The sequence below is a fragment of the Salvelinus namaycush genome, chromosome 3, assembly GCF_016432855.1.
Source record: "Salvelinus namaycush isolate Seneca chromosome 3, SaNama_1.0, whole genome shotgun sequence".
NCBI lineage: Eukaryota > Metazoa > Chordata > Actinopteri > Salmoniformes > Salmonidae > Salvelinus > Salvelinus namaycush.
This window is the reverse complement of record NC_052309.1, coordinates 17,314,843-17,339,331: the sequence shown is the minus strand read 5'-3', so window position 1 is coordinate 17,339,331 and position 24,489 is coordinate 17,314,843. Positions and strand designations below refer to the sequence as shown.

Sequence of the window (24,489 nt, the reverse complement as noted above, 5' to 3'; positions counted from 1 at the left end):
GGCGACCCAATTACCACCTCATCTACGAGGGGATTACGAGGGAGTTGCTGTCTGTGGTTAAAGCTTTGAAGGTGTGGAGACATTGGCTTGAGGGGGCTAAACACCCTTTTCTCATCTGGACTGACCACCGTAATCTGGAGTACATCCGGGCAGCGAGGAGACTGAATCCTCGCCAGGCAAGGTGGGCCATGTTTTTCACTAGATTTCGTTTTACCATCTCTTATAGACCAGGTTCCTGTAACACTAAGGCCGACGCACTGTCCCATCTTTATGATACCGAGGAGCGGTCCATCGATCCTACTCCCATACTCCCGGCCTCATGTCTGGTGGCACCGGTGGTATGGGAGGTGGACGCGGACATCGAGCGGGCGTCACGGTTAGAACCCACGCCACCACAGTGTCCAGAGGGCCGTAAGTACGTGCCGCTTGGTGTTCGTGACAAATTGATCCGGTGGGCCCACACGCTACCCTCCTCGGGTCATCCGGGTATTGAGAGGACGGTGCGAGGTCTTAGGAGGAAGTACTGGTGGCCCACTTTAGCTAAGGACGTGAGGTTTTATGTATCCTCCTGTTCGGTGTGCGCTCAGAGTAAGGCTCCTAGACATGTGTAGTGTCAGCGTTTGTTGCTGGCATGTACTCCCTAAGTTTGCTTATCTTGCCAATGAAAAAGTAATTAAAGTAGTTTGCAATATTAGTGGGCTTTGTGATGAATGAGCCATCTGATTCAATGAATGAAGGAGCCGAGTTGGCTTTTTTTCCCAAAATGTCATTTAAGGTGCCCCAAAGCTTTTTACTGTCATTCTTTATATAATTTATCTTTGTTTCATAGTGTAGTTTCTTTTTATTTAGTCACATGATTTCTTAATTTCCAGTACATTTGCCAATCAGTTGGGCTGCCAGACTTAATTGCCATACATTTTGCCTCATCCCTCTCAACCATACAATTTTTCAATTCCTCATCAATCCAAGGGGATTCAACAGTTTTACATTAATTTTCTTAATGGGTGCGTGCTTATTAGTAACTGGAATAAGTAGTTTGATAAATGCATCAAGTGCAGCATCTAGAGGAAACCAGGCACCACTCATCACCTGGCCACCTGGCCAATATCATCCCTACGGTGAAGAATGATGGTGGCAGCATCATGCTGTGGGGATGTTTTTCAGCGGCAGGGACTGGGAGACTAGTCAGGATCAAGGGAAAGATTAACAGAGCAAAGTACAGAGAGATCCTTAATGAAAACCTGCTCCAAAGCGCTCAGGACCTCAGATTGGGGCGAAGGTTCACCTTCCAACAGGACAACGACCCTAAGCACACAGCCAAGACAATGCAGGAGTGGCTTTGGGACAACTCTGAATGTCCTTGAGTGGCCCAGCCAGAGCCCGGACTCTAACCCGATAACTGGCATTAGCCTGGAGACCGGCCTGGAGTAGTAATTCTTAGTACCAAATCATTATAGCAAGAGGACCTTGAAGACAGGATAACATACAGTAGATAGCGAAGGAGCTGTTTACCAGAGAAGTTGGAGAGTTTGTTAGAAATAAAATGAGCTCATGATTTTTTTTAAACAAACACTTGTGAACATACAGCTCTATTTTATGTACCATAGATAGTTTATTAGTTCATTTCCCAGTGGAATTTCCATCTTATTGGAAAATGTCTGTCTGGAAGCATTTTATTTTAATGATCGCTGCATCAGCAGGTGGTGCACTGTCTCAAGATAAAAAAAGATAAAAAGATAAAACATTTTGACAACAAGTAATTTACATAAATTATATTGCTATTCAATTTTGATTATTCTGAATCCATTATGGTTGTGTTTATCGTCTGTCGTTGATGAGCACATTCAGATTTTAACTGTTTTGACCTGGTTTATATTATTTATGGCTATACATTTATTTATGGCTATAAAGATACTTAAAATACCTCATTCATATTTTGTAAACATACTGTAGGTGGGCATTAAATGTGATATGGATTATTAAATTTATTTCAGTAAATGTAACACTGTAATCTTATGTTTTGTCAATTGTATGCCCATAAGCTAATAACTGTCATGTCTGTTGTACAGTTCCCTCCGTAATTATTGAGACGGTGAAGCATTTTTTCTTCTTTTGGCTCTAAATCAAACAATGACTATGAGGTTAAGGTGCAGGCGGTCAGTTTTAATTTGAGGGTATTTTCATCCATATCGGATGAACTGTTTAGAAATTACAACACTTTGTGTACATAGTTCCCCCATTTTAGGGTAGCAAATGTACTGGGACAAATTAACTTACAGTAACAGTCAAAAGTTTGGACACCTATTTTTTCTTTATTTTTACTATTTTCTACATTGTAGAATAATAGTGAAGACATCAAAACTATGAAATAACACATACAGTTGAAGTCGGAAGTTTACATACACCTTAGCCAAATACATTTAAACTCAGTTTTTCACAATTCCTGACATTTAATCCTAGTAAAAATTCCGTGTTAGGTCAGTTGGATCACCACTTTATTTTAGGAATGTGAAATGTTAGAATAATAGTAGAGATAATTATTTATTTCAGCTTTTATTTCTTTCATCACATTCCCAGTGGGTCAGAAGTTTACATACACTCAATTAGTATTTGGTAGCATTGCCTTTAAATTGTTTAACTTGGGTCAAACGTTTCGGGTAGCCTTCCACAAGCTTCTCACAATAAGTTGGGTGAATTTTGGCCCATTCCTCGTGACAGAGCTGGTGTAACTGAGTCAGGTTTGTAGGCCTCCTTGCTCACACACGCTTTTTCAGTTCTGCCCACAAATTTTCTACAGGTACGAGGTCAGGGCTTTGTGATGGCCACTCCAATACCTTGACTTTGTTGTCCTTAAGCCATTTTGTCACAACTTTGGAAGTATGCTTGGGGTCATTGTCCATTTGGAAGACCCATTTGTGACCAAGCTTTAACTTCCTGACTGATGTCTTGAGATGTTGCTTCAATATATCCATATAATTTCCCTGCCTCATGATGCCATCTATTTTGTGAAGTGCACCAGTCCCTCTTGCAGTAAAGCACCCCCACAACATTATGCTGCCACCCCCGTGCTTCACGGTTGGCATGGTGTTCTTCGGGCTTGCAAGCCTCCCCCTTTTTCCTCCAAGCATAACGATGGTCATTATGGCCAAACAGTTCTATTTGTGTTTCATCAGACCAGAGGACATTTCTCCAAAAAGTACGATCTTTGTCCCCCTGTGCAGTTGCAAACCATAGTCTGGCTTTTTTTAATGGTGGTTTTGGAGCAGTGGCTTATTCCTTGCTGAGCAGCCTTTCAAGTTATGTCGATATAGGACTCGTTTTACTGTGGATATAGATACTTTTGTACCTGTTTCCTTCAGCATCTTTTGCTGCTGTTCTGTGATTGATTTGCACTTTTCCACCAAAGTACATTCATCTCCAGGAGTCAGAACGCGTCTCCTTCCTGAGCGGTATGATAGCTGTGTGATCCCATGGTGTTTATACTTGCGTACTATTGTTTGTACAGATGAACGTGGTACCTTCAGGCGTTTGGAAATTGCTCCCAAGGATGAACCAGACTTGTGGAGGTCTACAATTTTTTCCCGGAGGTCTTTGCTGATTTCTTTAGATTTTCCCATGATGTCAAGCAAAGAGGCACTGAGTTTGAAGGTACAGTGAGGGAAAAAAGTATTTGATCCCCTGCTGATTTTGTACGTTTGCCCACTGACAAAGAAATGATCCGTCTATAATTTTAATGGTAGGTTTATTTGAACAGTGAGAGACAGAATAACAACAAAAAAATCATGATCATTGCAACTCCACGAGGTGAGCTCTTGCATGGAGCCCCAGTCCGAGGGAGATTGACAGTCCTTTTGTGATTCTTCCATTTGCGAATAATCGCACCAACTGTTGTCACCTTCTCACCAAGCTGCTTGGCGATGGTCTTGTAGCCCATTCCAGCCCTGTGTAGGTCTACAATCTTGTCCCTGATATCCTTGGAGAGCTCTTTGGTCTTGGCCATGGTGGAGAGTTTAGAATCTGATTGATTGATTGCTTCTGTGGACAGGTGTCTTTTATACAGGTAACAAGCTGAGATTAGGAGCACTCCCTTTAAGAGTGTGCTCCTAAAATCAGCTGTTACCTGTATAAAAGACACCTGGGAGACAGAAATCTTTCTGATTGAGAGGGGGTCAAATACTTATTTCCCTCATTAAAATGCAAATAAATGTATAACATTTTTGACATGCGTTTTTCTGGATTTTTTTGTTGTTATTCTGTCTCTCACTGTTCAAATAAACCTTCCATTAAAATTATAGACTGATAATTTCTTTGTCAGTGGGCAAACGTACAAAATCAGCAGGGGATCAAATACTTTTTTCCCTCACTGTATGCCTTGAAATACATCCACAGGTACACCTCCAATTGACTCAAATGATGTCAATTAGCCTATCAGAAGCTTCTAAAGCCATGACATAATTTTCTGGAATTTTCCAAGCTGTTTAAAAGCACAGTCAAATTAGTGTATGTAAACTTCTGACCCACTGGAATTGTGATACAGTGAATTATAAGTGAAATAATCTGTCTGTAAACAATTGTCGGAAAAACGACTTGTCATGCACAAAGTAGATGTCCTAAGCGACTTGCCAAAACTATAGTTTGTTAAGAAGAAATTTGTGGAGTGGTTGAAAAATGAGTTTCAATTACTCCAACCTAAGTGTATGTAAACTTCCGACAACAACTGTATGGAATCATGTAGTAACAAAAAAAGTGTTAAACAAATCAAAATATATTTTAGATTCTTCAAAGTAGTCACCTTTTGCCTTGATGACAGCTTTGCACACTCTTGGCATTCTCTCAACTAGCTTCACCTGGAATGCTTTTCCAACAGTCTTGAAGGAGTTCCCACATATTCTGAGCACTAGTGGCTGCTTTTCCTTCACTCTGCGGTCCAACTCATCCCAAACCATCTCAGTTGGGTTGACGTCAGGTGATTGGGGAGGCCAGGTCATCTGATGCAGCACTCAATCACTCTCCTTGGTCAAAATGCACAGAAATACACTTTCAACATCAAATATTAGAATAGATCATAGTCTTGGTAAGATATGTCTTAGTGATAATGTCTTTCACCGTGATATTTAGTGTATGTGTATCTCAAAATTCCAGGTTGTCTTAGCAAACATCCTAATGGCAATCATCGTACTGCTGGGATCAGGCATAATAGCCGGTTACTTCTATAAGAGGTCAGCAGAAGGCAGGAAATTAATTCCTCAGACATTCCACATGCATAGCAATGAAGAGGAACAAGGAAGAAATCAGAGATACAAATGACTGCGACTGAGCAGGTATAGAGGCGGTCCCAGTGCACATTTTTATGCTATAAGATATCACTGCACGGTTCATAGAGATCTATATTTAGCCAGCCAATCTGATTAGCCGTTTGCATGTTTATGATCTTAGGTCATCAAAGTTTAGTAGTTCAGCATTTCATATACAAGGATTCAGTTATCATTCAATTAGTTCAGAGAGGGATTGGCAGTGAACATCAGTTTGGAGCCAAATTAAGCAAATTGAGATGATCTATTCAACAATTATGTGAATGGATATTAAACAGCGGCCTGACTTGTGTCTTTATACCCAAGGACCAGAAGCTCAAGAGGCAGCAGGAACAAGAGGCAAGTGAGCGAAAGTTGCTTACCTCTCTCTGGTTTCTCCAACCAGGCATGTGAAATAATGGATGAGAATACGGTGGTGTCCAACAGACGCCTGCTGAAGAGGAGGACAGGGTGCAGAAGGAAGGGGAGGGGGACAGGGAGGTTGGGTGTGGACCCCCTAATGGACCTGGCAGGTACCCCCTAATGGACCTGGCAGGTACCCCAGAGGTGTGAGAGGAGCAGGACAAATAGATGTCTTGTGGAATGATGCCCTTTCTCTTTCATTTTCAAATGCTGTTTTTGAACACAGCATGTAAAAACTAAAATGCCATGTGTGGAGACTCAAATAATGGGAATGGTACAGAAAAGGTCTCAGGACAGCAGTGGACTGACTACACACAATGAAGAGTTGTAGGAGCAATGGAAGATGTATCTACACAAAGTGTAATTATGGTTCTTCAGCGGTATAGCTATTACTATATGTTGAATAAATGCTAGTAGAGGCCTACAATATTAGGTCAACTGTTACTTTTTGTGCCTGTGATTTTGACAAAACTATACTTTCTTAATCAATTAAACATCCCATCGCATTATATTTTATATAATTTTCCAGTAGCTCTGCTAATGTCTGGGCTGATATGCCAGTTGTCATGTCACACAATCAGATATTTAGAAAATTCAAATAACAGTACTACTTGAAATGAGACACAGCATTTGCACAGATTTTTTCCATAGTTTGTTTGCACTTAATGTATAATCCCCATTTGCTTAGCTATAGCCTAATGTCTGGTATATATTATATATATTTATGAGAGTTAGGTTGTTCCTGATGAGCACTCCTTCAGAACAGGTGTTCCAGAGATGGTTATTCAGAACACGGGATTGTACTGCCCTCTTGTGATGAGTAGGGATATGACAGAATAAGTAGGACGGGCAGCGCACGGACACGCATGCGGTAGCGGATCGGCTCGCGATAGTCTGTACATACCGCTTTGACGTAACCACGCGGAAAGGCGGGGAACCGTCGCTTCCGCGCGCGACCGACCGCATTCTCAAGTCAAGATGGACGAAAAGTTGATATTGTCAGTTTTTAATTTTCCTGAGCTGTATAATACAACTTTGCCAGATTACCGCAATGGTGAGACAAGATCCCTTGCTTGGCGGAGAATCAGCGCATTGACAGCTCTTCCAGGTAAGCTATGGTATTTCTACAAATCATCAAGTTGCGTTGATACAAATGTTTGAGCTAATCTTAGCGAGCTAGCTAGTTGTAAGCAATCTGACTTGTTTGTCGAAATGGGGCAAGTTTAGAAATCATGGCGTTTGTTGTATTTTTTTTTATCACGTGAATAGCATCTGTATACGGTGAGTTTTAATAGCACCTCGCCGCAAGAACCGCGTGAAACATATGTACGTCAATGGGGAGGCAGACGAATTCGTGAGCGCAGCGCAGACTGCAGACACCGCGGCACGAGGGGGAAAAAAATGTTCCGTTCCCCACCCGCGCAATGAGCCACGAGTAGCTTGGCATCACATCTTCCACGCATTAATGAAATTAACTAACAAATGCCATCAAATGGAGAGCACTGCAAAAAAAATTGCCGACCAACTCAATGGTAGAGCCTCACATTTACAGTTTATAAGTAGGAACCCGATTAGGTTCCGTCAATTAGGGAGTTATTTATTATACGTTGGCCGGGGTTGGACCGGTCACATCATCGTGCGAAAGCGGGGTCGGCTTGGTCATGTTTTCAACAGGGCAGTATATGGTACATCGTCCAGAAACGTATTTTCCATAAAATGATTCACTCGTTTTCGTTGCTTAGGCAGATAAAGCGTTTTTATCCAAAACAATAACTTTTGCACGGGAAAACACAATCCTACTAATTACTCACGTCCATTTTTTTGCCGACTTTGCGGTCGGACAGAGCGAGGCACGTACCTCAAGCCCGGGAGGCAGCTCTGGCTCCCCGGTGAGATTAATCGAACCCCCTCATTGGGATGGAGAGATGTGTTCAATCACCTCTAAAATTTGAATGCTCCCATTTTTTTCTGACTCAATGGCCAAAAATACATTGTTAATCATACTAGCTACTTATAAATATTTGTTTCCTTCCATTTAGTCAAATATTCTCCATGTTTAGCTTGTTCAATATGAAATACATCAAATTAAGTCTTGAGTATGATGAATCCATATTGCATAATCGATATCATTGATTTATCCCTTTAGCTGAAGAGTGCAAAAGGAAATGGAAGAATCTAAGAGACCGATACTTCAAGGAAGTACGACAGGAGAAAAGGAGTAAGGAAGAGACAGGGGAGCGCACCACCAGTCGATGGAAATACAGACAACTTCTGAACTTTCTTCAACCATTCATTAAACCTAGAAATGGCAATGCAGACCATGACAACCAGGAGAGCCCTGATACAATCAATAAAAGCACACAGAGTGAGATCAAAACACTCAATACAGCCCTGGTAAACAACATGAAAACCCCTACAACCCAGGTTGGGACCATGTCGCAGCTAGCCTTTGTGACCCAGCTGTCCCCAGCGCAACAAGGCACCCAGATGGCCCAGCTGGCTTTCCTGGCCAAGCTACCACCAGGTGCCCAGATATCCCCAGCGCCCCAGCCATCCTCAGCTCCCCAGCTATCAACATACACAACCAGGAAGAGGCCTCAGACACGACAAGAGTCCCCTGCTTCACCATGTTCCTCAAGTACTCCTGCCAAGCTCTCCACAAAGAACAGGAGGCTGCTGGCCAAAGAGAAAGACCACAGATCAGATTCCATGATCCCTAACCGACAGTGTGACGAGGATGAGATGTTTCTTCTCAGCTTTGTTCCTGCCTTGAAGAGGCTAGCTCCACAAAAAAGATGTGAGACCAAAATTAAGATCCAACAGATAATGTATGAGGCAGAGTTTAGTGTAGCTCAGCCATTGACTGTCAAAGACCCACTGGTGACAGTGTCCAATGAACTGCTAGAGCCCGTGCCTCAAGAAGACCAAGAGTCACAAGAAGAGCCAGAGACATAACTCATTCATTTTTGTAGGGTCTACAGGGGTTGTTCTCAGTGGAAGTTATATTGTTCTTTGGACTGAAAGTATTTTTTGTAAAATATATTTTTCTCTCTCCTAAAACATGAAGAGCCAAGTTATTCATCATCTGTTTTTAGAATAATCACATTTTTGGTGGTATCATATTGAGAGGTATACTTTTATATTTTTCAGAATAGTTGATTAACAACCAAATCAATTATTTTACTAGATGATCTTAAAACATTTGCTTTTATGAATGCAAGTTAACCCAATTGAAAATACAATGGGCTGTTATTCTGTTTCTAATGTTGAATGTTTCTTTGAATGGCATTAAGTGGTTGCAGCCTGATTAGAAAAACATTGACTACCCATATGAAGGTGTTTGTTTAAAGTTCTCAGTAGGATATGAAGCAAACAGTCTATTACAGATGCTTATGCTATTTTAATAATACATTTATTAGTGAGAAAGTTGTGAAGTAAACAAAATCAATTAGTGAGGGAGAACACTATCAAAAATAACAGCTTTTGTTACTCATGACATTCATCTTGATAGTTGTCAGGTTGAAGAAATCAATCTTTTATACCTTTTGCACATCCCCCCCAAGTTCTTTATTTTATAAGCATATGCATTAGAATTCTACATTTCCATTTGTACTAAAAGTCTTACTAGTGGCAGATAATGACAGTATCATTGAACCAAAAATAGCTCCTTTAAATTGTAACCTAATTTTCTGAAACATGAGAAATAGTCTTAACAAAATAACTCCTATGGCAACTGAGGACATACCAGTTAATGTCATTCAATAACTAAACCCATATCAATACTGCTCTTTTGGACTATTCCCTTGCTGACACCACACAATGTACTACTTACTGTATTGTTAATATGGCTGCATACTGGTAATGGTACTCAAAAGGCAATTGTGTCAACAATTTAAAAGTCTATCACCAATGATACATCTCTTCCTGAATTGATAGATTCAGTTAAGAAACAGGACATACTGCTCCTAATCTACATCCATACAAACACAGAGTATATCCGATACCTTACATTTACTGATTTGCCATTTTTTCTTTTAAAATCTGGTTCTATATTGCCAACCAAGGAAACTTAATGTCTATTAAAAAACACAACATTGATGGAAATGAAGAGGTAGGGCCATTTTAAGACTTCTGTAGGATTCATAGTACAGATGTAATCAAACAGTTTAATCTTAATTACCAAAAATAAACCAACAGCTAGCCAAGTCAAGAGGACAATACTTAGAATGTGGAAAAGTACAAAATCAAACAAGTATCTGGAAACAGAGTATTAAGAACTGTCCAACTTGAGCCTTAGTCCTGGCCACCCAGACATTTATGCGATTAGTAGCCAAAACACAATCACCAGAGCCACAAATAGAAAGAGTTGGGACAAGAACTGTTCATCCATGTGCTGGGGGGTCCCAAGGGCAGCTGTGTGGGGTAACCAGTGGAGAATGAATCAACGCTTTTCAAGCTAGAGGGGGCCATTCACAATACATTTGATGAAACATTGTTACAATACACAATGCTCAACCTGCACAGCTAAAGTACCTGGGTGTGGTCTTCCATCATTGATGTTAAAAGCTGTAGAGAAAATGCCAAATGGAAAGGCACCAATGCCAAAAGACATCTGGAATCCTCCATCTCCAAAGCCGAACCTCTGAAATCCCTGTGATGGGAAGAAAGAGAACCGTACAATAACATTGCACCGACCCAGGGTTATAACATGACTATTCCATATGTACAAAAAACTTGACTTTAACAGGTGTATCGAGGGAGAGATGATGTGACGCAATCACTAGTGCTATAAGTTTCGTCCTTCTCAAGGGGTCAAATATAGCTCTTCAGGCAGTGCTTAATAGGTCCCAGTGAGACAGTTAATTCTGCTAATGAATTCAGCTATGGGCAGGTTCACTACAGCATCCTGTGTCATAGTTTCATCATGAATGGGTAGTGCAATACAGCAGCCAACATTGCAAACACAGGTGGTACACAGTAGAACCATCTGTATTGAGCTTTGCTAACATCCTTGCTAAATAATTGTGGACAGTCTGAAAAGTGAGAGTAATGGCTTGGTGATAGTGGTTGTATTACACAATACTTACACGATTTTCTGGCCTCTGTCCTTGTGGTCGAGGAGGAGTTCGCTCCCTAACAATGAGAGACAGGTTGTTGACAACAGTAGTTTGGGATGTGGAATTCAGAGTAAATAACTGAGGATTGTATGCAAACTGAGCTCCCTGCTTTCATGTTGAGTACATCAACCCACCGTGGGTCCTGCTGGCTTGTGCTCCCCCTGCCATATAGTGGGATGACTTTGTCTCGACTGATGCCTGCCTTGCACACTGGACACACTTGTCTGTTAGGTCTGGTCTCTAACCACTGCATAAACATAGGGGGGTTAAGATTGCATGATACATTCAGAGTAGCAGTAAAACATCAGGGTCAGGTGGCAGCTGATGACAGTGGTTGTGTAAAATAAATGATGTATCAATTGACTTACCTGATGTAAACAGGGCCAACTAGATGATACAGGGAATGTAAAGGATGGGAGATAGAACAGATATTAAATTACTATATTGAATTATGTGCACAAGACCCTCTCCTGAGTACCAGATAAGGAAGAATGTCCCCCAATCAATCACAAATACAGAACAGTCTCAAGACAAGAGGGTGTTTACCAAAAGAGATGCCCACACAGACTGATCACCGCATCCTTGGAGGTGTCCAGGCAGATGTTGCATTCGAAGGCGCTGTCCTGATTGGCACCCTCCCCAGCAGCACTCGAGCTGCTGGGGTTCTCAGTGGCGGTCGAGACAGCGGATGGTGGAGGGGCAGCACTAGCCATTGTTTCCACAGATCAGGAGGTAGAGTGGGGTGATGTATCTAGCCGCCCCCCTTGCCTGTAGATTAGTATGTGTAAATGAATCCAAACAGATGAGAATCGAGATATACCAAAGTCAAACTTGCGTTATGATTTACAATAAATGTTGCTTAACAATGCTCCAGTGGCGTTAGAAAAGTTACCACATACACTAACGTAGCAGCTAGATCCAGTGTGGCTAATTTAGCTTGCTAACGTTAACAAGATAAACAAAACGTTTATGCTAACGTTGCGCGTTAGGTAGAATAAATGTAGCTACTAGTTTAGCGAGCTACATAGCTCTCATCGGCGTAACATCAAATCACATAATTGACTACCTCCTTGCGTTTTCAAACAAATCTTCGGTGTCGTGGGTACAGATATCTAGATAGAAAGCCACCTATTCGTTCACGTTACTAAGTTAAATTCAAGTTTCAGCGGATATTATCACTATAGTTAGCGTCCAGAAGTTGTTTGGTGATGACTTGTGTATCTGCTGCTACGCCGATTGGTTACCAATGGCCGTGTTCGAGAGGCTCAAACCCGCAATGTATCATGGGTAAATTGTGACTGACTGATTTACAAATAATATGAATTTCCTACATTGTAGTTTATTTCCCGCCTCCATTGGAATGTGGCAAAAGCGATTACATGATAGGATAAATATGATTAAAGCTGACCAATGCAGAAATCGCTCCGGCATTTCCTAGTTGCTAAAATTCGAATAGTTCGTCTAATTTCAGTTTATGTGACAAAACAAGCAAGTATAGTGTAGAGAATACTTGTACCATCTAAACCGCTGTGAATTATCTTTTCCATAATCCCAAATATTATATTTTCAGCTGGTTGAAGCTGGTGAACAAAACCGAAAGTAAAATATGCAAGAGCAAAACGTAAACACGGGAAACACAGATCTATCATTCAGACTTGCTTTCAATGAGAATGACAGATTTATAACTCACATTTCCATGTGAATTTTGTCAGATCCCCAAAAAGATACATAAAGCAGGTAGTTCAATGGTAAATCTCGTCCTAAACTGTGCTTTTGGCCGTTACCAAGGCGACCCAAAAGTCCCAAAGGTGGCTGTGTTTGAGAGCATCAAAATGACTGCAGAGAGGCTGCCAACGGACTAATCTACAAATCACCTTGCATCATAAATAATGACTAATTATTATTGGTAGATCAGTCAGTCACATTTTACCCATGATACATTGTGGTTTTGATCCTCTCGAACAACCGAGGTATACGAAGAACTGGAGACTGCATCCAAGATGTCTGCCCGTTGTTTTTGGGGGAGTTTTGTATTAATTTTTTTAATGCATTACACAAACATTGTACAAAACAATGTACAGATATCACACATAACAAAAAAAATACAAATAATAAATAAATGCAGAGAGACACAAAAAAGTATATTATGCTATAGATAAGTTACATTTTGACATACTGTAGCCACTTCTTTAATACTTTGGTATTTATATATTTTAGTTGTGTTATATAACATTGTAAATCAATTAGGAAATGTTTTAAAATATCACATTTGGTAATGGTCATAGGTTTATTTTATTTGTTTTATTTCACCTTTATTTAACCAGGTAGGCTAGTTGAGAACAACTAATTTACAACTGCAGCCTGGCCAAGATAAAGCAAAGCAGTTCAACACATACAACAACACAGAGTTACACATGGAATAAACAAACATACAATCAATAATACAGTAGAAAAATCTAAATACAGCATGTGCAAATGAGGTAGTATAAGAGAGGTAAGGCAATAAATAGGCCATGGTGGCGAAGTAATTACAATATAGCAATTAAAACACTGGGATGGTAGGGTGTGCAGAAGATGAATGTGCAAGTAGAGATACTGGGGTGCAAAGGAGCAAGATAAATGTAAAAAAATACAGTATGGGGATGAGGTAGATTGGATGGGCTATTTACAGATGAGCTATGTACAGGTGCAGTGATCTGTGAGCTGCTCTGACAGCTGGTGAGGGAGGTAAGAGTCTCCAGCTTCAGAGATTTTTGAAGTTCGTTCCAGTCATTGGCAGCAGAGAACTGGAAGGAGAGGCGGCCAAAGGAAAAATTGGCTTTGGGGGTGACCAGTGAGATATACCTGCTGGAGCGTGTGCTACGGGTGGGTGTTGCTATGGTGACCAGTGAGCTGAGATAAGGCGGGGCTTTACCTAGCAGAGACTTGTAGATGATCTGGAGCCAGTGGGTTTGGCGACGAGTATGAAGCGAGTTTACCGATCTTATCACTAATATTATTTTCTTATCTGTCTGTTAAGAGAATTTTGTTCTCAATGTTCATAAACTGAACTTCAATTAAACTACTCTGTCTGTTACTAAGAATTTGTAAGGTTCTTATTGAAATGAAACAGACAGAGGCCAGTCTACAATAGTCAGCAAAGTTTATTTACGAGAGCTCTGCTGTGCATATACAAAAACGTTCCTTTTTATTCTCTTAACCTACGCACATACATACACACTAACTTTGGATTCTCTCTTTTTCTCCTGGAGTCTCACCAAAGTTTATTACCACACAGCTGACAGTTCCAGTCCCCTCCAGATTTCCTGTATCTCTAGCTCTCCCTGTCCTATCTTATCTCCCCAGAGTTATAGCTGGGTCGGGTTCAAACATAGTTTAATGATTCACTTTGTTTTCTTTAGGCACACACATACATCCCTCTCTTCCTAGGTACATGCTACATAACCTCTTTCTTATGAACTAACATTATTTATCAATATAGAAAAACAGGGTAGAATTCAGTTAGTTATAGTTCTACGTTAAATGTATACATCATTTAGTCATTATTCATAAAAATCATAACACTGTCCAAAATATTTCACTATGCAAACAATCACAAAATAAATGCTATATAGTCTCATTTTCCAATTCACAAAAGCCACATTCCTCTTCAACATTAATTAAATATTTCGAAATAAGACTATTACAAGGACAACATCTGTGAAGGATCTTGTAAAAGACTTCTCTTACTTTATCAGTTATCAAATATTTATGTGGATTAGTCCACTCACATTGCCATTTCACATCAAGATTCCCATTGAAAACTAGCAGCAGTGGTAAACTAACTGTTAATAATTTCTCAGACTAAATTGTTGTTCAATTTCTGATGTAATGTATTGATTCATTTCTACACTATCACTGTAATTTAGTGCATGTAATGAAACGCTTGATCGGTCCTTCAGTAAAGTAAGGATTCCATTGGGATTAGCTTTCATTAAAATGTATTATTCCTTACACAACATAATAAAGTTATATTTGGCTAATAATTCATTGTAAGTATAAGGACTACCATTATCATTTATAAGTTGATTAAAAACCTCTACTTCATCACCATCCCTGATCCGGGAGCATCCTCATCAGTAAAAAAGCTGACTAGCATAGCCTAGCATAGCTCCACAAGTAAATACTAGCATATAAATATCATGAAATCACAAGTCCAATACAGCAAATGAAAGATACACATCTTGTGAATCCAGCCATCATTTCCGATTTTTAAAATGTTTTACAGCGAAAACACAATATGTATTTCTATTAGCTAACCACAATAGCAAAAGACTCAACCGCATATTTTCACCATTTTTTTACCGCATAGGTAGCTATCACAAAACCGACCAAATAGAGATATAATTAGTCACTAACCAAGAAACAACTTCATCAGATGACAGTCTTATAACATGTTATACAATAAATCTATGTTTTGTTCGAAAATGTGCATATTTGAGGTATAAATCATAGTTTTACATTGCAGCTACAATCACAAATAGCACCGAAGCAGCAAGAATAATTACAGAGAGCAACGTGAAATACCTAAAAAAAAATACATGGTGTACAGCAAATGAAAGATAAACATCTTGTGAATCCAGCCAATATTTCCGATTTTTTAAGTGTTTTACAGCGAAAACACAATATAGCATTATATTAGCTTACCACAATAGCCAAACACACAACCGCATTCATTCACCGCAAAGGTAGCGATCGCAAAAAACCAGCAAAAGATATAGAATTAATCACTAACCTTGACCAACTTCATCAGATGACAGTCCTATAACATCAGGTTATACAATACACTTATGTTTTGTTCGAAAATGTGCATATTTTGAGCTGCAAACCGTGGTTATACATTGTGAATATGTAGCATCGATTCACCAGAATCTCCGGAGAAATTTTGGACAGTCACCTAATCTAATCAAAGAACTCATCATAAACTTTACTAAAAAATACATGTTGGACAGCAAATTAAAGATACACTAGTTCTTAATGCAATCGCCGTGTTAGATTTTTTAAAATAACTTTACCATAACAAACAGCTTACGTTATAGCGAGACAGCGCCCGCAAAAAGGAAGGAAAATACGACTAAACATTTTCCACAGAAATACGAAATAACATCATAAATGGTTCTTACTTTTGCTGAGCTTCCATCAGAATCTTGTACAAGGAGTCCTTTGTCCAGAATAAATCGTTGTTTGGTTTTAGAATGTCCTCTTCTCCTGTCGAATTAGCAACCTTAGCTAGCCAAGTGGCGCGAAGATGTCCATCTTCACCTAACGCAGAGAACGGAAAACTCCAAAACTCCCGATAAACGTTGAATAATCTGATAAAACTATATTGAAAAAACATACTTTATGATGATATTATCACATGTATCAAATAAAATCAAAGCCGGAGATATTAGCCGTCTATACCGAACGCTTTTCAGAAGCCAATGCTGATGTCCTTCCCGCGCCTTGGTAGACAAAGGAAATAGTGGTCACGTCATTCCAAGAGCTCTTGTTCGACCTCAGATCAAGCTAGACACCCCATTCCACCTCCCACTGCCTGTTGACATCTAGTGGAAGGCGTATGAAGTGCATGTATATCCATAGATTTCAAGCAAATGAATAGGAAGGCCCTGGAACAGAGCCTCGATTTCAGATTTTTCACTTCCTGTCAGGAAGTTTGCTGCAAAATGAGTTCTGTTTTACTCACGGATATAATTCAAACGGTTTTAGAAACTTGAGAGTGTTTTCTATCCAGTAGTAATAATAATATGCATATTGTACGATCTAGAATAGAGTACGAGGCAGTTTAATTTGGGCACGATTTTTTACAAAGTGAAAACAGCGCCCCCATATTGACAAGAAGTTTTAACCACGAAGATGTTATTGGCAAACCAATTATGGAAAAATATGGTTTTATTTCTATATCTAATATCACCATTTTTCCAAATAAAACATTTGTGTGGAGAGAAGTTGTGCTTGTATAACAAGGACGATATCCTACCTGATCTTGTGTGGCTTCTTTTTCCAAATGAAATTGAATAATCATTTGTGGAGAGTGGTACATGTAGACTGTGAATCTCTAAAAATGTAAAAAGATAAGATTCTCTCGAGATAAACCCTTTGCCTTTGACAGACTCTATCCTGAAGAGATAAATATCTTGCCAACCATGAATAATTTTATTTTTTATATAGATTCAATTAAGGGATTTAATACATTTATTTCATTTCATTAGTATTTCGGGTCATTTTGACACCTAAGTAGGTTACAACATCGTTGACAGAAATCTCACATATTCTAGGACTCACTGCATCTTTAAGTGCAAAAATGTACATTTTGCAATATTCAATACCAAACCTGACACTTCAGAGAAAAGCTCTACTGTTTGTAGGGCTACTTTTAATTTATAAAAAACAGGGTTGTATTGTTAGCTAACTGGGAAATCTTCACCTCATTATCACACACAATAATTCCTTCAAAATGACTTTTGGTGACCATTGAACAAATAATTTGTGATTCTAATAGGAATAAAAATGGTGATGCTGGACAGCACAGACGAATCCCTTAAGGAATATCAAATCTAGGTGAGGATCCACGGGAAAGTTTAACATAACTATTACCACCATTATAAATAGTTTTAATTGTGTTGATAAAAAAAAGACCACATTTTAAATAGTACAATGTATCAAAAATCAACTCATGACTAACAGTATCAAATGCTTTTTTGAAATCCCAAAATAGAATAACAGGATTGTCATCTAATACAGTGCATTCAGGAAGTGTTCAGACTCCTTCCCTTTTTCCACATTTTGTTATGTTAAAGCCTTATTCTAAAATGTATGAAATAAAACAATTTCCTCATCAATCGACACACAATACCCCATCATGACATTTTTGCAAATATATTTAAAATATAAAATATAAATACCTTATTTACATAAGTATTCAGACCCTTTGCTATGAGACTCGAAATTGAGCTCAGGTGCATCCTGTTTCCATTGATCATCCTTGAGATGTTTCTACAACTTGATTGGAGTCCACCTTTGGTAAACGCAATTGATTGGACATGATTTGGAAAGGCACACACCGGTCTATATAAGGTCCCACAGTTGACAGTGCATCTCAGAGCAAAAACCAAGCCATGAGGTCAAAGTAATTGTCCATAGAGCTCAGAGACAGGATTGTGTCGAGGCAGAGATCTGGGGAAGGGTACTGAAAAAATTCTGCACCATTGAAGGTCCCAAAGAACACGGTGCCCTCCACTCTTAAATGGAAGAAGTTTGGAACCACCAAGACTCTTCCTAGAGCTGGGCGCCCAGTCAAACTGAGCAATCAGGGAAGAAGGGCCTTGGTCAGGGAGGTGGTCACTCTGACAAAGCTCCAGAGTTCCTCCCATCTCCTCTGTGGAGATGGGAGAACCTTCTAGAAGTACCAATCAGGCCTTTATGGTAGTGTGGCCAGACGGAAGCCACTCCTCAGTAAAAAGCACATGACAGCCCGCTTGGAGTTTGCCAAAAGGCACCTAAAGGACTCTCATACCATGAGAAATAAGATTCTCTGGTCTCATGAAACCAAGATTGAACTCTCTGGCCTGACTGCCAAGCGTCATGTCTGGAAGAAACATGGCACCATCCCTACTGTGAAGCATGGTGTTGGCAGCATCATGCTGTGGGGATGTTTTTTAGCGGCAAGGACTGGGAGACTATTCAGGATCAAGTGAAAGATGAACAAAGCAAAGTACAGAGAGATCATTGATGAAAACCTGCTCCAGAGCGCTCAGGACATCAGACTGAGGCAAAGGTTGACCATCAAACAGAAAAATGACCCTAAGCACACAGCCAGGACAACGCAGGAGTGACTTCAGGACAAGTCTCTGAATGTCCTTGAGTGGCCCAGCCAGAGCCCGGACTTGAACTCAATCAAACATGTCTGGAGAGACCTGAAAATAGCTGTGCAGCGATGCTCCCCATCCAACCTGACAGAGTTTGAGAGGATCGGCAGAGAAGAATAGGAGAAACTCCCCAAATGGGGTATAATGTGTAGATTGATGAGAGAAAAAAAACTATTTAATACCTTTTAGATTAAGGCTGTTACTTTACAAAATGTGGAAAAAGTCAAGGGGTCTGAATACTTTCCGAATGCACTGTACATACAAATGATCAGACAACACATTGAAAGCATAACATTACAGCTAGACCTGTGCTCAAATAGCCTCTCAATATTTGTCTTTGTCAAACGTGAGAGTTTACCTTAAGCACTTTTACATAAAAACATGAAAAGTAAAAGACTCACCTTCTGTGTTAGTGTGAAGTGACAGCATCTATAACAGCCTACTGAGAGTGTTCCCTCAGTTTACACCCTTGCCTCTTGACCAATAGCTCACTTTTCCTTTATTTATTTATTTGTCACAACTGCATCAAGGAATGGGGAAGGGGATCCTAGATGTGAGCTTCCACATCACACGCTTTGAGTGTTCAGCACCATGGAGAGCACTACTAATATTATATCGCTTTATTTTCAGACAGCTGGGGAGCTATAATTAAAACTTTACCAATATCGCTCTCCTGTGTTAACCTCAGGAAATGAAATACACCTGCAAGGTTAGTTTGTTTTGTGTGTATTTTTAGATTTACTGATATGAAAGGTAACGGTCTCCTACCACGAACATGAACTCTCCACTGTCACATAACTCATATACACATAACACATACAACGTTTTTTGTTTTTCTACACAATATCATTCCTTATGGTTAATTAGCTACTACCCTGTGTTTGCCTTTAGGGCTCATGCCTAACCTTTAGATATATTTGCTGAATATTGCTACACTAAAAATATGATATATTTGAATATTATATGAAAATCCATGCACTTTTCTGTCATTCAATGGAATCAGTCCAAAAGCTCCTCCTCCCACACTGTCATGCGCATGATAAGGGTATTCGCTCGCCCTCTTCCAGACTGCGTCATTTCAGACAAACAGCGAACATGGCGGGTCTAGTTGCAAAGAAGTGTATCACCCCGCTTGTTGTGATGAGAAGGATTACTTCCCCGGAATATACGGTCCAAGCCGCCTACCACAAGAAGGTAAAATAACCTGTATAGCTAGCTAAATTTGATGGCTGATAAATTAAACCATGTGTCCCTGTTTAGGTCGTAAACTCGTTAAATGTGAATTCCTTGCAAGCTTGTTTTGACAACGAACCTAGGCTAACGTTAGCTAGTTGCTATAAGTACATTTGGCATTGATTATCTAGTTATGTATTTGTTTCTCTGAGAGTATCTAGTTGAAATATATTTTAAAATAGAGGTCGAAGTAGCTAGCTTTTAACAACATGCGTCACATGCCTTGACTAGTTCTATAGCGTACATCTAGCTAGCTAACATGTTAGATAATGTTCTTTCTAAAAATGCTATTTTTCTGCCAATCCAATTTTAATCTCCAGCTCTGTCTCGGTTGATGCAGGTCTTAACTGATGTAGCTAGTTACCTGAAGGTTAAGCTGTTTCTTCCTGAACTGTTTAAATTAGATGTTTGGTAACACTAACGTCAGTTACGCGACATGTGTCCGTCAAATCTCTGAAGCAGCATAGCGGTAGCACCAGTGTACTACCTGCCCTGGCAATACGCAGTTTCATTGATTCTGGATTTTTCTACAGAACGTGTGAAATAAGATCACATTTCCACAGTAACTCTCGGTTTCTGTTGAACCTGTTATATACATGTGTAAGAGAACACCATAACCTATTAATTATGCCATCTATTTGGTGGAATTGTCCATTTGGATTTAGGCTAACATTTCATCACTCATTCTGAACATGTATGAATGTCTTGTAAACCATCTTTGGCCAAAAGTTATGAGATTTAGGCTAGTCAATAAAACAACCATTATCAGTACCAACTGGCAACTAACAAACTCACCAAATATTTAGGCTCTTCAGACACACAGCATTTTTCAATAATGCAGAGAATGACCTGCATCATGGCGATTACGTCTGGGGGGAGGGAGGTTGCAGCAGGAAGTACTACTGTTGTGGACAGTGGAGTCCTGCCCTAATCTGTTTATTTTATTTTCCCTTACATAATGTTGAAACTACCCATTGCATAACAGGAGTGCAAGAGTCCTCCCAGCCTTGAGACAGTTGGAATTAATTTAAGGATGATATTATGTGAATGTTTGTAGCTATGCAGCAGGGAATATTACCTGGATGGGGTCATTTATAAACTTGAGTTAAGTAATAAAATGTTTTTGTCTCCTTGTTGCTATGTTTAGGTAGTGGACCACTATGAGAACCCAAGGAATGTTGGATCCCTGGACAAGACCTCCAAGAATGTGGGGACAGGCTTGGTGGGAGCCCCAGCTTGTGGAGATGTGATGAAGCTTCAGGTACGTTGGTCCCCTGTCCTCATTACTTCCTGTCTCACCATGGCAACCTCAGATGGCCTTGGATTTTGAATGAGGTCACTATGTCTTGGTTGTGTTCCAAAGAAGCAGATAACAACACAGATAGGACTTAGCAAGAAGCAGCATGCTCTATTTATTTAGTTACAAAGTGTATGTATTTAGTAATGTTACATAATTGTTTATTCAATTATGTGGACAAAAGACAGTTGTATAACGTGACTAATCTACAGATTGAGGTGGACGATCAGGGGAAGATTGTGGATGCCAGGTTCAAGACGTTTGGCTGCGGCTCAGCCATTGCCTCCAGCTCCCTGGTAACAGAGTGGGTGAAGGGCAAATCCGTGAGTGAACATTCTGCATCCATGACACTTCCTCTGCTTCCTGTGTTACTGTTCTGTTGCGCTGTTTTCAATTTCTCAATTCAAGTCATTTCCACCACACTGTTTTTTCCTTTCATTACATATCATGGTTAGATCAAGTTTATTTCTTGGTTGGTGAAATGTTGCCCTCTTTTTGGCTTTCAGATTAACGAAGCAATGACGATAAAGAACACTGACATTGCCAAAGAGCTCAGTCTTCCACCTGTTAAACTTCACTGCTCCAGTAAGCTCTTATTTCAGTCTGATATATAATACTGTTCTGCCCTGTCTAACAAGCTGAATTTCTAAACCATACGTGCCTTTTTAATTAATTACAACCATGTGAAATTTTTGCCCCTTTCTCCAGTGCTGGCAGAGGATGCCATCAAAGCTGCCCTGAATGACTACCGTCTCAAACAGCAGGATGGCAAGATTGAGACTGTCAAAGCCAGCAACTAAGGGAGGACTCTCATGTAGTCCTGGACACCCTTGTCCTGCACCCTACTACCAAGGAGACACTCAAATGTAGTCCTGGCTCCCCACTCCTCCACCCTTCTATACATGGGGCATCCTAAATGAGTCCAGGTTATGTCCACCCATACAACGTACATAGTCAACACAGTATACACACCAGGCCCCTGTGGCATTCTGTGGTTTCCCAGTCTTTACTCTGTAGCCTGTCACGTTAACGCACAATTTAAGGGCACTGATCGGGTGATTGGTACAAAGTAAGCCTTATTTTCAGGAGTGAGAAATGCAAAGTGAGCCGAGACAAGTTTGCTTTGTCTTTATTCGCTTTATTTTGTCAGGATTTTGTCATGGTTTGGGGGTATTTTCAATTGGGAAATGATTGTGGATGCTGTGGTGAAGTATTGAATAAGACTTCTAAAGGTATCCCATCAACACCCATGTAGCGCACATGTTTTGAAGGCAATGAGGAAATGCAGTGCGGGAGATGTGAAATGACAGCAAACTGTTAAGGTATCTATTTGGGTTCTTTTGTCACATTTCAGACTTCCTGGTTGTAATGCAAATTAATAAAGTAAGGCGTGTACGTAGTATGTTATGTCTTATTTTTTTTTGTCATGCAAGGTCTCTATAATCCACTTTGAGGTATTGTCTAGTATTTCTCAGCAGTGTGCAGATTACCAGAAATTAGAGCAATGCTTGTATTCTCCACTAGATGGCATCATTGGCATACTTTATCCTGAGCCATGTAAATACATTCTGACTTCATCCATAAATGCAGATAATGGTTCTGCTTTTATCAAATACCAAACACAACACATTTTAGAATCTCTTTACTGTCTCCACAATTTCTACCATATTCAACCAAAGAACACTGAAAAATAAAGAAAGCAGCACCTCTACAACCATGTCTGGTCATGTTTTCAACCACACTACACATACACACGACTAACCAGCCTGCATTGTAAAGGCACAGTACGAGTAGAGTAGACTGCTATGTTTGGTGCTTTCCCAAGTTCTTTCACAGGACCTGGGTCTGCAGCAGAGCAACGGTTGTCCATTAATGGGTCATTTCTGAGTTGCTACATCTACTTTTGGACTGTGCACTTTGCAGAAATTGCTCTGCCATTTCCTGGTTGCTGAAATTGTAATAGTTTGCCTAATTTTAGTTTGTGACAAAAGCAAGTATAGTGTAGAGAATCATTGTAACATCTAAACCGCTGTGAAATAAGTTTTACGTAAGCAAAAATATTGTGTTTGAAGCTGTTGTACAAAACCGAAAGTCAAAGACTGTAAAACTAACTTAAGAACGGGAAGCATGGAACAGATCTGCCGCTTTTTAGACTTGCTTTAAATGAGAATGACACAAGTAATTTCTATGTGAATTTGCTCAGGTTGCCCAAAAAGTTACATATTAGAGCTTTAAATTAATGATGCATATATATATAGCCAATGGTTCTTGATGAATAGAACTTATAAATACTCGATGAGCTTAGTTCAACTGTTGCACCCCATCAAAACCCCAAATATACTTGTTTTACTCCCAATGTTTGTAAACATACTGTATAGCTTCAAAACATGGTTAAAACTATCAATTTGAGCTCATGGATGTTCAGTCCTTGTATCCATAGCTCTGTCTATGAATTTGAGAGTGGTTCTATTTCTCTCAGCTCTTTACCAAAACCAATGGCGGGGTGACAGCTTTGGTATTTATTGAACTCCAGATTGGCCCATTAATGGAAATGTTTCAAGAGACAGGATTAACATTACACTAACTACACAAACACAGGTTTTATAACGTAAAAATACCTCCCTTAATGTTGGAGACATACTGTCTGAGTTCAAGTTGTGGCAGATGCTGCACCATGAGGTGCTCATGGTGAACTTAACCTTTGTCTAAACATTAGACGGTTACTCGGAGTCACTGTAAAAAAATACGCAATAGTCTCTACAAGCTAGAATGTTGATAAAACTTGATATTTAAACGTACTATACCGGTCCTCTGGGCTGTTGGACTTAGTGGAGATAAAACGTCCACAGGAAAGTATTATTAACAAGACTTTTGGGGGCGCCAGTAGGTATATGGCTCTATATGTTTGTAATTCTGGCAAGTATTTTCAATCACCTGATGCATTTCACATGATGCACAATAGCCAAATGTAACCGAAAGTTGTCAACCGAAGCAGTTTCCTTGCAATCAGCTGGAAGTGTTTGCCTTTTGGTCTGTGGTTCGGTTAAGCTCAGCCATATTGTGCAAGTGTTTGTCACTTGCGATATGCGTCAGTATTGAAAATTAAACGCGGAAATACATATGATATACAGACCAGCATACTGAAGTCCGGTTGATAATGCTTCTCTGTGGATATTTTGTATCAGATTATCTCTGACATAAGGACAAAATCGGTGGACAAC

The 24,489-nt window shown here is 39.8% G+C and overlaps 3 protein-coding genes across 6 annotated transcripts; 2 read left to right on the top strand and 1 right to left on the bottom strand.

The window, feature by feature from the left end:
- The first annotated feature begins 6,677 nt into the window (after positions 1–6,677).
- LOC120045027 lies at positions 6,678–8,973 on the top strand. Its single transcript, XM_038989845.1, has 2 exons — positions 6,678–6,822; positions 7,861–8,973. The coding sequence occupies exons 1-2, from the start codon at positions 6,693–6,695 to the stop codon at positions 8,667–8,669; spliced, it is 939 nt and encodes a 312-aa protein (XP_038845773.1). The 5' UTR covers positions 6,678–6,692; the 3' UTR covers positions 8,670–8,973.
- Positions 8,974–9,094: 121 nt separating this feature from the next.
- LOC120045030 (E3 ubiquitin-protein ligase RNF185-like) lies at positions 9,095–20,855 on the bottom strand. Of its 4 annotated transcripts, none has more exons than XM_038989852.1 (7): positions 20,767–20,855; positions 11,378–11,599; positions 11,200–11,218; positions 10,966–11,078; positions 10,802–10,847; positions 10,248–10,365; positions 9,095–10,127 (listed from the first exon to the last, which is right to left on the bottom strand). In XM_038989852.1, exons 2-7 carry the CDS (start codon positions 11,542–11,544, stop codon positions 10,030–10,032), a joined length of 561 nt encoding a protein of 186 aa, XP_038845780.1. In that variant the 5' UTR covers positions 11,545–11,599; positions 20,767–20,855; the 3' UTR covers positions 9,095–10,029. The 4 variants fall into 4 exon arrangements, with proteins under 4 accessions (XP_038845780.1, XP_038845778.1, XP_038845777.1 ...); XM_038989850.1 differs by lacking the exon at positions 20,767–20,855 and adding an exon at positions 12,522–12,645; XM_038989849.1 differs by lacking the exon at positions 20,767–20,855 and adding an exon at positions 11,898–12,099.
- On the top strand, positions 19,803–22,668 carry LOC120045031 (iron-sulfur cluster assembly scaffold protein IscU-like). The gene is made up of 5 exons (XM_038989853.1): positions 19,803–19,932; positions 21,119–21,232; positions 21,481–21,591; positions 21,775–21,853; positions 21,977–22,668. The coding sequence occupies exons 1-5, from the start codon at positions 19,834–19,836 to the stop codon at positions 22,066–22,068; spliced, it is 495 nt and encodes a 164-aa protein (XP_038845781.1). The 5' UTR covers positions 19,803–19,833; the 3' UTR covers positions 22,069–22,668.
- Positions 22,669–24,489: the final 1,821 nt, after the last annotated feature.